Below are 16,431 nucleotides of genomic sequence, written 5' to 3'. Positions count from 1 at the left end.
CTTTCCCTGTCTTCTTTTTTTGTTCTTTCTCCTCACACCATTCTCTGGCCATTCCTGTATCGGGCTTGGCCATGACTTACGGTGGGGCCAGCAGACCTCTTCAGCCAAGTGGCCAACTCAGGCAGCCAGTGTGACCAACGCCACCTTGGTGTCCTGCTTCATGAGGCCATTCAGGTGCCCCGTCAGCTGGGGGAAGTGGCGGCCTTTGGGGGCAGCAACGTGGAGCCCAGCGTCCGTAGTTGCTTCCGTTTTGTGAGTATGGAACTGGGGAGGGAGGAAAGGAGGAATGATGGGACAGACGGTGGGAAGAAGGGAGGGAGGACTGAGAGCTGGGCTTTTGATCTGAAGTACTCAGATGCAAGGGAGTTTGTTGGGCTGGAGCGACAGGGCAGAGGGTTCTCTGGGCTTTTAGGGTCAGGGTCCTGAGGGGAAGGCACCAGGTCAACTAGGACAGGGTAGAAGGTGGACACCTCTGGAGAACAGTCTAACCCAGAGTCCAACCAGGTCTTGCTGTTTCTCCTCCTCCCCTGAGGGCTGCCATTCTGGGCCCAGGACACTGGGCCTCAGACATCACTACTGGGCTTCTTGTTTCTCTAGAGCACTGGGAAGCCAGTCATTGAAGCTGCACAGTTCCTGGATGGGTCAACCTTGGAGCCCCAGTCCATGGTGTGGCTGGCTGTTCTGCATCGGGTCACCATTGCTGAACAAGTGAAGCATCAGACCAAGTAGGGAAAGCAATACCTGCTGGAGTGATACTAATAATAAATAGGCCATGTTACATATAAACCATATATTGCAAAACAGGGCATTACATAATTATATAATTACAACTAATCTATTGTATGTTGTTATATACTGTTATAATCCTTTCTACTGCAGAATGTTTAACTTTTAAAAAACTCAAAAATTATGAAATTTTTTTCTGTTTGTTGTGTTATGAAGTATTCAGACCTATAAAAATGTATAGAGAAGCAAAAGGGGGTGGGGTGGGAGAACAGCACAGAAAGGGAAGTAATTTGTTCATTGTTTCCCAGGGAGCATTAAGTAGAACCCAGAAGCCCCAGCATCCTGACATATGAGAACACCTACGCACCAAAAGGTGTGCTGGCAAATGTGCTACTCTCTAGAAAGCAAAAGAGAAACGTGATATAGCATTGGCTAATTTCCATGATGTAAATACTCCCACTGTGGCCAGTGTCAGGCTACCCATAGGAGGTCAGGAAGAGACACACAGTTGCACACCATTTATAGTATTTCCACCACCAGGTATAACAGATGTAGACAACCTCAAGAGCATAGATAATAGTGAAATAGGAAGTGATGAGTTTGAGTATTTATTACCTTTGTTTTTAATACCATTTGCTTAATTGTGAGTTTATACAATTTAATTTTTAAATAATGGCTATATTTAACAACTGGCTTGGAAAATTCCTGAAATTTTAACAACCAGCTCTCATGAGCTTGTATGAGCAGGCTCTAGCACCCCATGGTGGGCACCCACCACCAAGCTGAAGAAACAAACAATATTTTACAATATATTTATATATATTATATAATATATTTATATATCTACGAATTTATATATTATATACATATTTTATATAATATATAAAACAATATAATTGAAGTTTCCTTGATTACATTTCCCTCCTGTCCCCACAAAGGTAGCTGCTACCCTGAATTTGGCTTTCATCATAAAATGCTTGTTTTTACCACTTTAAAACACTAGCACATACTCTCTTTACAACCACCCTGCTTTTTATAAGCAAATGAGGCACAGAGGTGTTCACACTTCTGGCTAGTGTAGCTCCAAGATAAGATATCAGATCCTCTGACTGCTCTAAGTCTAGACATTTCACCATGCTATGCTATTAGGTCTGTGCAGTCCAATTAGGCTTTGGAATTGGATCTGAAGGGCTAGTCTATATTCAGTCATATTAGAGTTATTATTATAAATAACTTTGGGGAATAATTTTTAGCCAACTTGCCCACGGCTGATAGAATCAGTTGTCTTCATATTGAAAGTGTGCCTTCTCCAAGGAAGGTGGTCATACCTGTGAAACTGGACCCTTTCAGGCCACCTTTGTTTAGAAGGTTATTTGATATAATGAGCTTTTTACCCCGTCCCACCCTCCCTTTTATTTTTTATTTTTTTCATTGAAGTATAGTTGATTTACAATGTTGTGTTAATTTCTACTGTACAGAAAATTGATTCAGTTATACATATATATATATTTTTTTTATATTCTTTTCCATTATGGTTTATCATAGGATATTGAATATAGTTCTCTCTGCTATACAGTAGGAGCTTGTTGTTTATCCCACCCTTCTTTTTAAAAAAGATGGTGAGACAGGGCTACTTCCTGAACTTCCTGGCATTCTGAGCATGTGATTTCATGGAGATTTGTGGTCTCTGGAGTAAGACTAGTTATCTAGTGAGGACTCTATCACTGCTATGCATAGGAGGTTAAGTGCTCCGTGTATAGGAGGTTACGGTTCCATGCCTCACCCCCTTTTAATGTATGTGTATATTTGGATGTTTGGGGGAGGGGGAGGTCATTATAGTATATTGCATCCTCTTTCCTACCACCTCTCCTTTCCCCAAGGTATCGGAGTCTGAAACAATTTAACGTGGACATCTGCCAGACCTGCTTCCTGACAGGCAGGGCCAGCAAGGGCAACAAGCTTCATTATCCCATCATGGAGTATTACACCCCGGTATGGAGCCTCTGGGCCGGGCGGGAGGGGCAGGCAACTCTCAGCTTCTGGGTGCTTGATCCATTTTGTCCAGCATTAGCTCACTGTATTCTGCTCTCCGTTGGGGAGCATCCTCCAAACAGGCCTGATGATTGACCAATTTGGGGGATCCAGGGCTGTCCTTCTAGCAGAGCTTCTCCCTCACCCTCACCGGGGTGGTAGCTGGCTGCAGCAGCCCAAGACATTCTTGGCCATCTAAAAGGCACTCACTATTCTCCTGCAGAGAGAGGTCTCAGGAAAAAAATAGAGACAGCAAGGCAGTTACAGGTGACTAGCCTTCGATCGCTCAATTTAGTTTTTCCTGCTTAGCTTCCTGGATTGTTTCTGCCCCCTGGTCTTCACCTGCTACCTTGTCATTGCTTCCATCCCTTCTAGTCAATACCAAAGTTTGTGCTCAACTTCATTACTCAGTCTCTTGCGTGAAAAGGGGGTACGCTCTTTACTTGGGTCCCCAAAATCAACTGGGCTTTCATTGAAAACTGTGCCCTTCATAGCCTCCTGAGCCCAGCATCCCTGAACTCCAGCCACAGAATTTCTCCTCTGCTATGTTCAGGACTCAGACCTCCAGGCTTAGCTTCCTGAGCTGACTCTGCTCCCTAAACTCCTTTATTCCTCTCTCCCCACACATTCTCCCAAAGTCCCAAGCATATCCCCAGCTCCCCACACTGCTCTCTCCCATCTTACCTCCCAATCTCCATAATCCATCTCCCTGAGCTGTCATCTCTTCTCCAAGTTCTGTTGACACAGAAACATGTGTGACCCAATGGAAGCAGTGACCTTGACCTTTATTTTTCTTTTATTATCATTTTAAAATAAACATTATTAACGTCATACATGGGAAACTGGCTAGAGATGGTAGACTGATAATTGTCTAGCTCCTGCTCATCTTCTACATCCCTAGAATTTATGTAAAAGATATTTAAAAGTTAACAAACATACGATCATTGTAAAAGATTCAAATTATATAGAGGTGTTTAAAGTATAAAACAAAGTCCCCTTTTCTCCTCAGTGCGTTCCCCACCCCTCAAGTCTAACTTCCCTGAGGCAAGCAGTGTTCACTGTTTGACATGTATCCTTCTAGATCTTTTTCTAGGAGCGAGGTGTGGTAAATATGAACAAGAGTGGACTACCAGTCATGGTCCGTGCTCCAGGGGAGTGGCCACACCTCCCTAGAATAGCCCATTAGGGTGAGTCCCTCTATCTTGTCTCCTCCCAGACCACATCCAGTGAGAACATGAGGGACTTTGCCACTACCTTAAAGAACAAATTCCGCTCAAAGCATTATTTCAGCAAACACCCTCAGCGAGGTTATCTGCCTGTGCAATCAGTGCTGGAGGCTGACTACAGTGAGACGTGAGTACCGGTAGCTGAGCAGGGGCTGCAGGCATCCTCATTGAGCCTAGGGATGTGCTGTGAAGGGGCTGAGTCTCACATGGGCTAGGGCAGTCTTCCAGGGCAAACCCAACTAGTGACAGGGCAGTTCAGCTGGGGCCGGACCAGGAATCTGACTGAGAAACAGACTAGAATCCAGTCTCTGTATCTTGTTCCCATCAGCTCTTGGGAGCTCCCTAATTTGGTGGTGGTGTTGCAGGGTGTGGAAGGGTGGTGGTGAGGAGACAGGCTGCCCAGCTACCCAGTCTTTGGTCTTCTGAGTCTTTGCTGCTTTCTTCTAGGCCAGCTTCTTCCCCGATGTTGCCACACGCTGACACACACTCCCGCATTGAGCATTTTGCCAGCAGGTACCACCAGGTTTAGGGGAGGGGAATTGTAAGGAGTCCAAGGGGGAAAGGAGTTTTCAGTTGGGGCAAAGACAATGAAGTCAGGGCCAGGGGAACGTGCACAGTGGGCTTTGAAGCAGCCAGCGAGGCCTAACGTTTGGGGTGGGGGAGGGGGAATTGGGACAGCCCCCCAAACGTGATTATCCTACTGTGGGATTACAGTCCTTGAGATGAAAGCAGTCTTCACATACTGTTTTCCCTTCTGTTCCTGCTCTTTCTTCCTAGGCTTGCTGAGATGGAAAATCAAAATTGCTCCTTCTTTAATGACAGCTTGTCCCCAGACGACAGCATGTGAGTTTTCACAGATACATATTTGCCAGGAATAGCTCTCCTTTGGGATCTTTCTACCACTACTTGGGGGGGGTATATCCTCAGTGGGAGGTGGAGGGTGTGTGGATAGGGTCCCTGACACCCTAAGGAAGGAAGTCTGCTTTCTGAGCACAGTATTTAATGAGAGAAGCAGTCTGCCCTCTATCAACTGAGCAGGGTAATGAAGGATGAACTACCTCCCTGCCATCTGCCAAGGTCCCTTTCTGTTGCAAGATCCCATCCTTTTATTCCTAACTCTGAGGGAAGAAGAATATGCCCTCAACTAAAGTTGCAGAAATGAGCCATTATCTTATGCTCAAAATGCCAATGCCCCATCTAGTGCCACATCAACACTGGGGAGATACCAGGGACTTGACTGAAGTGTGGCCAGAGAGATTCCTTGGTGCTATAGCTCAGAGAAGGGGCCCTTCATCTCTAGGGAGGTCCCCGGGCTCCTCAGAGGACGTAGAAACTGTTGGCTACACGGATAAATCCAGCCCTGGAACTGGGACTCAAGCAGGCCACAATTCCCCTGGGGATGGGAAAGCGAAGCGGGGTGGGGTGGGGGAACATCACAGATGTTATAGTGACCTGCTCATTGTTTCCCAGGTCACTATAAGTAGAACCCAGGAGCCTCGGCATCCTGAAAACACTCTCTCCTACTACCCCCAACAATGACCCCTGCCTCCTTTGAACACTTTTATCCCTCTTAAACCTGAATACATGGCTTTTTCTCTCTCTATGTATCTTAGAGAGGGAATCCTCCAGCATGTGTTTCCTGGGGCTTGAGGTGGGAGCTGAGAACTCACACCCTGAGCTGTTTCTCAGTTCAATGTCTGGGCCCCTCTTTCCTCTCCCCACCCCCACACAGAGACGAGGACCAGTACTTGCTGCGGCACTCCAGCCCCATTACAGACCGGGAGCCAGCCTTTGGACAGCAGGCTCCGTGCAGCATGGCCACTGAAAGCAAAGGGGAGCTCGAAAAGATCCTGGCCCACTTAGAGGATGAGAACCGGTAGGTGTGGCAATGGCACAGATCTGCGTGGGTTCTAGAGTCAGACAGCTTAATTCAAGTTCTGAATTTCCACATCCTAGCTATGTGGCCTTGAACAAGTTACTTATATTCTGTGATCTTCCGTTTCCTCATCTGTAAAATGGGGATGATGATAAGAGTACCTACCTCTTAAGGTCACTTGTGAAGATCAAATGATCAGGCATATAATGTGTTAGCCAGTGTCTGTCTTATTGCAAGTGTTCAATAAAAGCTAGCTATCCTAATAATTATTTGAATCTTTTTAACTCAACCCAAATATCTCCAAGTACCCAACAGATACAGGCAGACAGAATGCAAACACAGAGAATACAGAAGATATGATGCCTCTGCCTTCAAGGAACTTTCAGTTGTTGGAAATGGAAAGAGGTCCTTATCACTTAGTGAAAGTAATAAGAGGAGGATGATACTGCATAGAGCATTTGAGGACTGGAAGAGGGAAGAAGATTATGGGGATGGCATTGACCTCTGTAAAGCATGGAGGGCAGCAGGAGTCTGAGGAGCATCCAAGACACTTTGGGGGTGTGTAGTAGAACCAATAACAACCCCCAGAAAAGTAATTCTCAAACATTAGTGTGCATACAAGTCACTTGGGAAGCTTGGTGAAATGCAGATTCTGATTTGAAGGTCTGCGGTGGGGCCGTAGTTCCTGCACTTCTAACCAGCTCCTAAAGGATGCCCATGCCTCAGGCCTACAGACTGTATTTGGATTAGCAAGTCCTTACACAGGGCCTGTCTGCAAAGTATTTGTTACTGGTTCAAGACAAGATAAATACATAAATAGAGAGTAAACTTTTAGAAATTTTCATAGCAATTTGACATGGCCACAATATCCACACACATAATTAGTGGACTTGTCTTCATTGAATTGGGTATAGGCCAGGTTGAGTGTTGTTGAATTTGGGCAGCAAGTCATGTGTGGTGTGAGCTGTGTACTAGCTATGCACATTCAGACCATGTATTGATCCATGATGGATAGAAAAATCCCCCTGTTTTTTTGCTATGGATAGTTTGAGAAGCACTGCACTAGAGCAGTGGTGGGGAGGCCCTGGGAAACACTAGGAAGAGAGTGATTCTGTTGCAAAAAAGAAAAAAACAGTAATGTCCTCCAAAGGAGACCAACTCTTTGGAATCTGTTTCCTTGATGACTCAACATGGGTGTTTAAAGTGGGTCAAAGAGGAGGGCAGTAGAGAGAAGAGGAAAGATGGGTGATCCTTTGTTTATGTTATGTCTTCCCCTGGAATCTAAAAATCTAAAAATGGAGTAGGTGAGTCAGTGGCCCTAATGCCTCATTTATTTGCAGACTGTGTTTCTGCCTGATTTTAAGGTCAGAATTAATCCCCAAAGCAGTACATCAAAGCCCTGAGACATTTGTTATATGAAATGTCAGCTCTCTCTGCTCTGTGGCCTAAGGATGGCAAAGTAAATGACATATGTGTTGTAGAGGAAGTGGATATGGCCATTCAAGCAAGAGCATGGCTGGGATGGACTTCCCTGGCCGTCCAGTGGTTGGGACTCCACACTTCCGCTGCAGCACTGCAGGGGATGCGGGTTCCATCCCTGGTCGGGGAACTAGGATCCCACATGCTGCGACCAAAAAAAAAAAAGCACGGCTTGGGGGCTGGGGTGGGGGTGGGGATGGGGGAGCAAAGGGATTGCTCACACCTAGGTATGAGGGGACACTGAGCCCTGGACAGTTGATACCCTGTGAAGGTCATTGGCTTTGGCCTCTCCATCCTTGGCAGGATTCTCCAGGGGGAGCTGAGGCGCCTGAAGTGGCAGCATGAGGAGGCTGCTGAGGCACCCACCCTGGCTGAGGGCTCTGCCGAGGTGGCACAGGACCACCGCAATGAGGAGCTGCTGGCTGAGGCCCGGATCCTTCGGCAGCACAAGAGCCGCCTGGAGACACGCATGCAGATTCTTGAAGACCACAACAAGCAACTTGAGTCCCAGCTGCAGCGCTTAAGGGAGCTGCTCCTGCAAGTGAGTCTGGGGCCAGGGGAAGAATCAGAGCAGCCTCCGAGCACAGACGGGCCGGGGAGAGGTGCTCCTTGCTCCTGGAAGGTGGCTGTTAGAAGACTTTTTAAAGAGAACTGGGCTGGCAATCAGGAAATTTGGGGGGAGGAATGGGCTGCTATATCACATTGCTTGGCCAATTCTCTTGTACCTAGCTTCCATTCCATCCTTGTGTGTTTACTCTCAAGCCACCGTGGGGCCTAGGGCACAGGGAGGGCTTTTGAGGGCTCACTTCCCCACAACCCATTTGGATCCGGTATTGAAAGAACAAAGTTCAAAGAATCATCCAAAACGTTGACTTTGCTACTTTGATGTTTGCTGGAAAGAAGCGAGTTTGGACATGCTTGGCAAGAGGAAGATTTTTGCTGTGAAGGGATCACTTGTTACTTTTTGTCCCTTTCCTCTTTGAGAGGTAGTGTATAGGATGTAGTGTGGTTCTGGAGTTAGACAGCCCTGAGTTTGAGTGTAGTGCTGCTGATTAGTGGCTGTGGGATGTTAGGAAAGTTACTTAGCCTCACTAAGCCCCAGTTCCCTCATCTGTAAAACAGGGATAAAAATATACCAACTTCATGGAATTGTGGTGAACGTCAAATGAAATAACACATTTAAACAATTTGGCATGATGCCAGGACTATAATAAACATTTCATAAATGAATAATTTATGAATAATTATTGTCATTATCCATACCAGGTAATACCACACTGTGCCTCTTCCCCAGATCCTCCAAGGGATGGCCTCTAGATGAATTCCTGAAGGTCTTAACATATGATATTATGTCATGAACCAAGGATCAGGTGTGCAACTCTACATTTCCAGAGGGAATTGCGTTCTAGATAGCTTAAATATAGCTGAAATGACAGCAAGAGATATTTAGGGGCAATGGCATCCTTAGAAGAACTGGGAGCCTTTGATACATGTTGTTGAAGGAAGAGGGTATTCAGTAATTATTCTAAGAAGTTTCGTGAAAGGGGAAACCACTGTTTGGGGCACCACCAAAAGCTTCTTAAAGTCCCAGGGCAAAGGGATGGGCATGATGTCTCTAAGGACCTTTCTAAGCTCAGGAGTCTGTCAAAGTAAGGTCAGGAAGGCAAAGCCACTTAAGTCATGCCTTACCTCTTGCTAGCCACATACTGAATCGGATGGCAATGGCTCTGCAGGCTCGTCCCTGGCTTCCTCTCCGCAGCAGTCAGAAGGCAGTCACCCCCAGGAGAAGGGACAGACTACTCCAGACACTCAAGCTGCAGGTGAGTTCCCCCAGCCCCTCCCAACCCCTTCCTCCATGACTTTGTCTTGCCCCAGGTCTCCTGCCTAAGGTTCTGCTAGGGCTGGGACTGGTTTCTCCTCATGGCTTTGAGCTTAGGGTCAGGGATGATTGGCTTATTGACTGATTCATTCATTTTATTCCACAAATGTATGTCGAGTACCTCATATGTACCTAAGCTTCGTGCCAGGAAGATACAAATGTTATAGGTTCACCTTCAGCCGGCAGCATCCTACCTCAGCCCCTTGGCCTCATAAGGGAATTTCTAGTTCTCTTCCCACATCTTTCTTCTCCAACTCAGATGTTGTGGGGTCAAAGAGGCAAGATGTCAGCCTGTGCTTGGAAGACATTATGGAGAAGCTCCGCCATGCCTTCCCCAGTGTGCGAAGTTCTGATGTGACTACCAACACTCTGCTGGCCTCCTGATGGAACCAGATCCCCATCCTATGGTCCACGGTCCTCTCCCAGTTCTGGTCAAAGCCTTCCCTCAGCCTTCACCTAACCTTTCCTGTCCCCACTGGCCCCACATTCCTCAGCCGGAGTTATCTGGGCTCCAGGCAGCAGCAGGGATTCTATGGTATGCGAGGTGGGTGTGTGAGGGCTGGGGGAGGGAGAGGCATGATTCCTCTGACTCTAGAAATGTGCCCTTTAATCTTCAAGTTTGAGATCAATCCCTTAAGTACAATTCTGTTGCAGCCCAGGCTAATGGCACTTGGAGGCCATTCAGATGGGGAGCAGAGAAGCTGCCTTGCAGAGTGAAGCAGTGCCCATTGGCCCCTTTCCATTCTCCATGGAATGATGGATTTGGGGGAGCCTAATGACCCGAGGGCTCCAGCACTGTGAACACATGGGACTTAGCCCTACTCTCTGGCCCAACACAGGGAGGTGACACTGAAGACACTCCCGCTCCCCCCACAAAGTGCCCCTGAAAAAGTCTGGGCAACGTGTGTCATATAACTTCAGCTCAAAGGCATAGACCTAGTCATCCCAATGCTACCTAGATGCTGTTTCCTCCTTGAATATCTTCAGTTCCTTCTGCCTCAGTCCCTGGCAGACCTTTCTCAAGGGGGGAAACAGTTCATTCAGGTTCCTATTTTCACCTTATATTGGGAAACATTAAAGAAATACTTATGGGCTTAGATATTTTCCCCAGATCCTCCTCTTTCCTGAAAACCTCAGCATCCCAAGAGACCAGCTGAGTTGCTCTGGGAACCCAGCTGAAGCCACCCTTGGCTCTTCTGATTTGGCCTTCACAGCCCTGGGGGAGGGCCGGCAGCTGCTCAGCAAGGGGGTCTTGTCCTTGGGTGAGGAAGGGGAAGCCACCCTCTAGACTGGAGGAGCGTGACCACCCAACACCCTTTCAGGCTGTGACCCTTCTTTCTCTTAGGCTGAATCAGATGAGGTGGCTGATATCCCCCAGCTAGTCAGAAGGCAGATGCAACAGGCCATCCTGAATAGCAGCCCTTTTCTAGTATCCACAGGCTACAGATCAGGAAGTTGGCCACTTTCCACAGAGACAACAGCAAGGCCTTCCTTTGCATAAAACCATTCTTTCTAACTCTGGAAGGTGAACCCACTCCTCAAACTGAGCTAAGTCTTCCTAGGCAACATATACCATGATCCCTTTATCCAGAAACTGTTCAGAGTAGATAGTGGGGGTGGGGGATGGGGGGTGGGCTTGGGGACTTTGAACATAGTCAGAACCCACTTAGGCAGCATTCTACCAAAAGGAGCTTTATAACTTAGAACTCTGCAATTGACTTAATTTGCCTAAGTTTATATACATACATACCTATCCTACATATCTACTGTACATCAGTACTCCCCTGGCCTCACTCACACATTAAATTCTAATACCTCTTGAAGTATTAATGTTCTGCCTTGCTCTTTGTTAGTCCCAGCCTCTGGTTGGGCAGACAGATGCCTCCTGGCTTCTCCCCTAGGATGTGTCTCCATTCATGTTTGAGGTGAGCTGTCCTCAAGACCAAAGCAACAGAAGCCTGTGGCCACAGAGGAATCTAACAGGAAGAGTTACTCTGCTCTCTTCATTCATTCCACACCTTGTTCCCTGGAGACCTGGGCCTTGGATGAATCTTCCTGGGCTCCTCTAAACAATGGTTCAGAGGCCAAAATAGAACAAATCCAAGCTCTACTCACCCCATGCAGAAAGGGAGGAACAAATAGCCAGGCTAAGACACAGAGAACATCCTCTTGCCCCTTCCAGTTTCTAAGTCTGGCTCAGGGCCTTAAAGAAAGTAGCAGTTGCTACCAAGGTCAGGAGGGTGTGAGACGGTTGGGGTGCTGTCTTATAATCAAGCAGTAGGCCAGTGGGTAGAACTGCTGGGAAGGTAGATTTATCTACTGCTGGGCAGGGAAGGCAGTGGCTTGGGTCCAGAAGCCAAGGATTGCCTCCTTCTAGAATCACCAGGGGGCACTAAGCCACAGGTTCAGGGTGTCAGACTTCATCATGACATCTGCCTTACAGCTCATGAGGTCTCTGGGCAGGAGCACTGGTGATGTATGGCGAGCAGGTGGCAGGTGGGCATCAAACACAGAGCCTGGACATCAGTTACTGGGGTCGGGCACGGGAGAGCTATATTTGTAGGAGCCTAGATTGTAGGTAGGAATAGTATAGAGAAAATTTGCTCTAGGACACAGAGTTCAGGGTCTTTGAGGCATATGCCTGCCTAAGAGAAAGTGGGGGCCCTGTCCTAGGGCTGTGGAGACTTACCTGCTCAGCTGGTAAAGAGGGCAGAGGTTATGAAACAGTCTTACCAGAAAAGTCCTGGAAAATCCTTTTCCTAACTGCTACGCCACCCGAGAGATCTTGGGCTGTTGAGGGCCTGTGGCAACTGCAGTGGGCCATGGTAGAGAAGACGTAGATCTCGTTATGTAGGATTTGTGCTATAGGTAGACTGAAGCAGCAAGTCAAGAGTTGAATTCTCAGTAACAGGGTCAATGACACTTAGTGGTCCTGGGTTTACCTTGATGCCCGAGGTGAGTATATCGCTTGAGAGTCCAGTGATAGTCACTGCAGCATGTGTGGAGAGTTTTCCCACAGTGAGGTAAATGGGCCTTTGGGCACTGTGAATTCAAATTAAGGTGGGATTTACTGAGATGTGTTGCATGTTGTTAAGCATCTGTCGTGTATCTTGTCTCCTAGAGGTACTGTGTGTGATGCTGCATAGTTTTTGGCCCCGTACTGGAAGGGTGGTGAAGGGAGTTGCTGGGTAGGCAACCTAATGAAAACCCCTGGCTTGTGGGATTAGCATCAGCGATAAGAAATGTGTTTGCTGGGGTTGTTGTCAAATAGTATTGGGGAACAGTTAGGATTGATAGGTAATGTATTCGCGACAGAATCTGGTAGAGGCCAAAAAACCATTATGAGGGTGCCTCTGCTTCTAGTGAGAGCAGAGTGGAGTCAGGTTGACTGGGAAATTATTAAGGAAGGCTGACTGGCTGGAGGACATCAGGCTGTTTGTTGTATGGTTCCTTAGAGAGGGTCCTACCCAGGAGGATATGCACCCTTCCCTCCAGAATGGAAAGGCCTTCAAATGTCCATTTCCTTCCAGGCCCAAAGTTTGGAGATATTTCCTTGTAGAGAAACCTGTTTGAGTTTGTTGTACTTTAGGAGCTGGGCTGGCAGGCCATGGTAATGCGAAACCCTGAGGCCAAGCAGAGGCAGATCCTGGGAGATGGTTTCCTTCCTGATGAATTTTAAGGAATACCCATGATGCTTGAGGTGTGTGTTTGGGATCTGGGCTCCATAGTCAGCTTTGGGCTAGAGCATTCCTTGAAGAGGCATTCTCAATGGCAGACTCACGGCCTCTGAGACCATTTCAGGCCAAGACTCTCATCAAAGTTCCCTTGACATAGGTGACAGATAACCAAGAAAGTAGCTACCTTAAGATGAACAGTCCTGGAGGAGAAAGTGGGGGCCCTACCCTAGGGCTGTGGAGACTCACCTGCTCAGCTGGGCAACTCTGTCTCTGGGCCTTCCTGCCAAAATCTGGCCCTGAGGACAAAGGAATACTTCAGCTCCTTCTTGTTCTTTAAACACCAATGACTGTGGGAGAGGGAAAGTCTCAAGGCCAGGGCTCAGCTCCCAGCCTCCATCTCCTCCCACAGCTGCCGCACTTGGAGGGGCACCTGCTCAATGTCCTTGCTGTCCCCAGGGCAGTCTTGAGGCCAGACCGAAGCCTGCGATGCTGCTCGCTGGCTCCAAGGACTGGTCACAAGGATGGGATTTGGGGAAGTGGCAAGGGCGGCGCACAAGTCTAGAAAAGTTTGGGATGAAGGGGTGGGGCTGGAGACAAATTAGTTAACTTTGCCACTCACTGTGGTGCTTTTCCCCTTTCCCATAAATTCTGCTTTGAAAAGAATAAATTCGTATTTGTTTACTTTGGTTCCTCTGGTTACACTCTTTGACTCTGACACTCCACATCTTTACCTTATTTGGGTGTGGGAGAAGAGGGTGGGGCCAAGAAGCCACAGGAACACTGCAAAACATAGGCCACCAGAAGAGTCCAGCACCTACAGGACAAGAAGACACCCCCACTAGCCCCATCCACCACTGTTACCTGGACTGGTCGCCTCTCAAAGCTCCACACAAATTAGCTAGTTATCAGCTTATGGGATGAGCTCTTTATAGCAATGGTTCTTCAACACCATCCTCATCAATCTGAGGAATTTTTCACCAGCCTAAAGCATTAAGAGAAAAATCTGGACAATGCAGTGAGTTTCCATAAAGTTACATATAATCAATTTAAAAGTCTATCCTTGGGCTTCCCTGGTGGCGCAGTGGTTGAGAGTCCGCCTGCCGATGTAGGGGACACGGATTCGTGCCCCGGTCTGGGAAGATCCCACATGCCGCGGAGCGGCTAGGCCTGTGAGCCATGGCCGCTGGGCCTGCGTGTCCGGAGCCTATGCTCCCCAACGGGAGAGGACACAGCAGTGAGAGGCCCGCATACAGCAAAAAAAAAAAAAAAAAAGTCTATCCTTTATTCTGAGATTATGGTTATATACTTGGGGGGGTGTTAAAATGTCCCTGTGAATTGGTGGCGATAGTTTTTTTTTTTTAATGCCATTTTCTGGCAAAATAAAACCCTGTCAGTCCCTCCTCCCCACCACCAATTTTTCTTTCTTCACTGATCTATAACATCACTGTCCAACAGAAATATAATGTGAATCACATATGCAATTTTAAACTTTCTAGCGGCCATATTAAAAAGGTAAAAATTAACAGGTGAGATTAATTTTACTAATATTTCGTTTTACCCAATATATGCAAAGTATTATCATTTCAACATGTATCAGTATAAAACCATTATTGAGATATTTTATATTCTTTCTTTTTTTACTAAGTCTTGGAAATTGTCAAGTAAGCTGACAGATTCAACTGGTAAAAAAGAACAGGAAACCCACATACACCCAGGCACTTTATTACTTAGAGGCAGCAAAAGCAAGACCAGCAATGGGATCCGTTCCGTGTCGCTGTTGCACAGGATGACACTGAAACAAAAGGGGTCAGATGACATGCAACATGAATGGCAGGACACCATGTTGCTGAGTACCAACTCCACACCGCTGCTAAGCAGCTCTATGGCCTGCAGCTGGACCCCTCTGGGGCAGGGGAGTGGGGAGGCAGGCAGAAAGTCTCATGCTCACCAGAATGAGGGAAGCAGATGAGAAACCGCCCCATGACAGCCTCCCTCAAAACAGGGAGGTGAGTGAGAAATGGTCTTGTCTCAAATCCTCGTGAGATTGCCCGTCTTCCCAGGTTCCAGGAGGATCACAGGGCATTCTGCCAAGGCCTGGGGCCACCTGCAGTTGAGCCTTGCCTATGTGGAAAGACACACCTCAATTTGGCCTAGCCATATGTCAAGTGCTCAAAAGCCACACATGGCTAGTGGATACCATATTGGACAGTGCAGTTCTGTAACATGCCAAAGTCACAATCACTGGGCTGTAGAAAAGGAAACCTTCATGATATATTACGTGTGTGTGTTGGGGGGAAGGAGGGAGTCAGGGCGGCAATAAGTCTTGGGTGACTGGAGGGCAGTGGTGAAGCAGTTACCCAGGGTTACAAGATGTGGTAGTAGAGGGAACAGAAGGGCACCACAGATACACAAATTTGCTCCTTCCCGTTGTCTTCCCTTCCCCACTGCCTCTCAGCAGAGCTCTGGCTGCTCTTGGGCTACAGTATTGGACAGAGGCTGGACTAGGGCTCTTCTACTTCTCTCACTCCTGGATGCCACCTGTGGTCTATGTGCCACTCTCTCCGGCCTCAGTCTCTCCAGCCACGTCCCCAGGGTACTTTTTATGTTTTTGCCCCAGTTCTATGCCATCCTTCATCTGGAAAGGTCTATCTTCTTTTCAAACTCTGCCTCTTCCCCCACCTTCTGCCTCTGACAAGTCCTTTTCCCTATTCTTTCTTCTCATCTTTTAAATTCTGGGTTTCTGAAAAAAAAAAAAAAACTTTAAAAAACCATCTTGGTTTTCAAGCTATCCTCTAACTTTTCTCCTAATCTTGGCTTCATTTTGGTTGTCCATGTCTCTCTCCCTTAGACCCACTTCTTCCCTGCATTTGTCCCCAGCATTCCTTCTGCCTTCATCCCTTCTCCATAGGCCCTGCCCATGCATACTGACTTCCCCTTCTCTGCCCTTGGCTTATTACCTTCAACTTGGAATGAGAGCACTAAAAGTGGCAGAGAAATCTTGGGGGTTCATTTCCTAGAGTGGCACCGACTTCATCAATTGTGACCAGACCTGGGTCTAGCTGGGATACTTCCAGAAAACCTTCAGATGTCTCTTGGTGATAAGCATTATCACCCTTGATTTCCAGATAAGGACATAGAGGCTCTAAGAGGTGTAGGGACTTGCCCAAGGTAGGTAGCAGAGCCACGATTCCAACCTTGTGTTCCTTCCACTACAACATAATTCAGTGCAAATATTGGAGCTGCCATTTTTGTTACTTCTCTGTACCTTCTCTCAAAATCCCAATGATTTATGGTGAATGAGGTGATCTGCTTAGTTCATTAGGAGTTATCCTAACAGCTCTTTAGAAGGATGTCCCAGTGCTGACAGCATCTTCTTTAATTTCCTAACTGCAGAATTTATTGCTTGTCTCACCAGTTTCCTTTTGGATATGAATGTACTTATCATGGGAGCTGTTTAATAAAGTGACAGTAATCCACTTACGGAATTTATTTATTGCTTAAGGAATACAGACTAGAAAATCTTAACATAGCTGAAAA

General features: G+C 47.1%; 1 protein-coding gene across 1 annotated transcript in view; it reads left to right on the top strand.

Annotated features, from left to right (window-relative positions):
• DRP2 (dystrophin related protein 2) overlaps positions 1 to 9,601 on the top strand; it is a 28,236-nt gene extending 18,635 nt beyond the window's left edge. Inside the window, exons 13-23 of the mRNA XM_007467956.1 lie at positions 95 to 252; positions 598 to 725; positions 1,267 to 1,284; positions 2,586 to 2,718; positions 3,974 to 4,110; positions 4,431 to 4,496; positions 4,761 to 4,826; positions 5,716 to 5,859; positions 7,642 to 7,879; positions 9,038 to 9,158; positions 9,477 to 9,601. Of these exons, the coding sequence (XP_007468018.1) occupies positions 95 to 252; positions 598 to 725; positions 1,267 to 1,284; positions 2,586 to 2,718; positions 3,974 to 4,110; positions 4,431 to 4,496; positions 4,761 to 4,826; positions 5,716 to 5,859; positions 7,642 to 7,879; positions 9,038 to 9,158; positions 9,477 to 9,601 (1,334 nt within the window). The remainder of the gene's footprint in view (positions 1 to 94; positions 253 to 597; positions 726 to 1,266; positions 1,285 to 2,585; positions 2,719 to 3,973; positions 4,111 to 4,430; positions 4,497 to 4,760; positions 4,827 to 5,715; positions 5,860 to 7,641; positions 7,880 to 9,037; positions 9,159 to 9,476) is intronic.
• The last annotated feature ends 6,830 nt before the right edge of the window (positions 9,602 to 16,431 follow it).

The sequence above is a fragment of the Lipotes vexillifer genome, unplaced genomic scaffold (genome assembly GCF_000442215.2).
Source record: "Lipotes vexillifer unplaced genomic scaffold, Lipotes_vexillifer_v1.1 scaffold152, whole genome shotgun sequence".
In the NCBI taxonomy this organism is placed as follows: domain Eukaryota; kingdom Metazoa; phylum Chordata; class Mammalia; order Artiodactyla; family Lipotidae; genus Lipotes; species Lipotes vexillifer.
The sequence above is the reverse complement of the archived record's forward strand: the minus strand, read 5'-3'. Positions and strand labels throughout refer to the sequence as shown.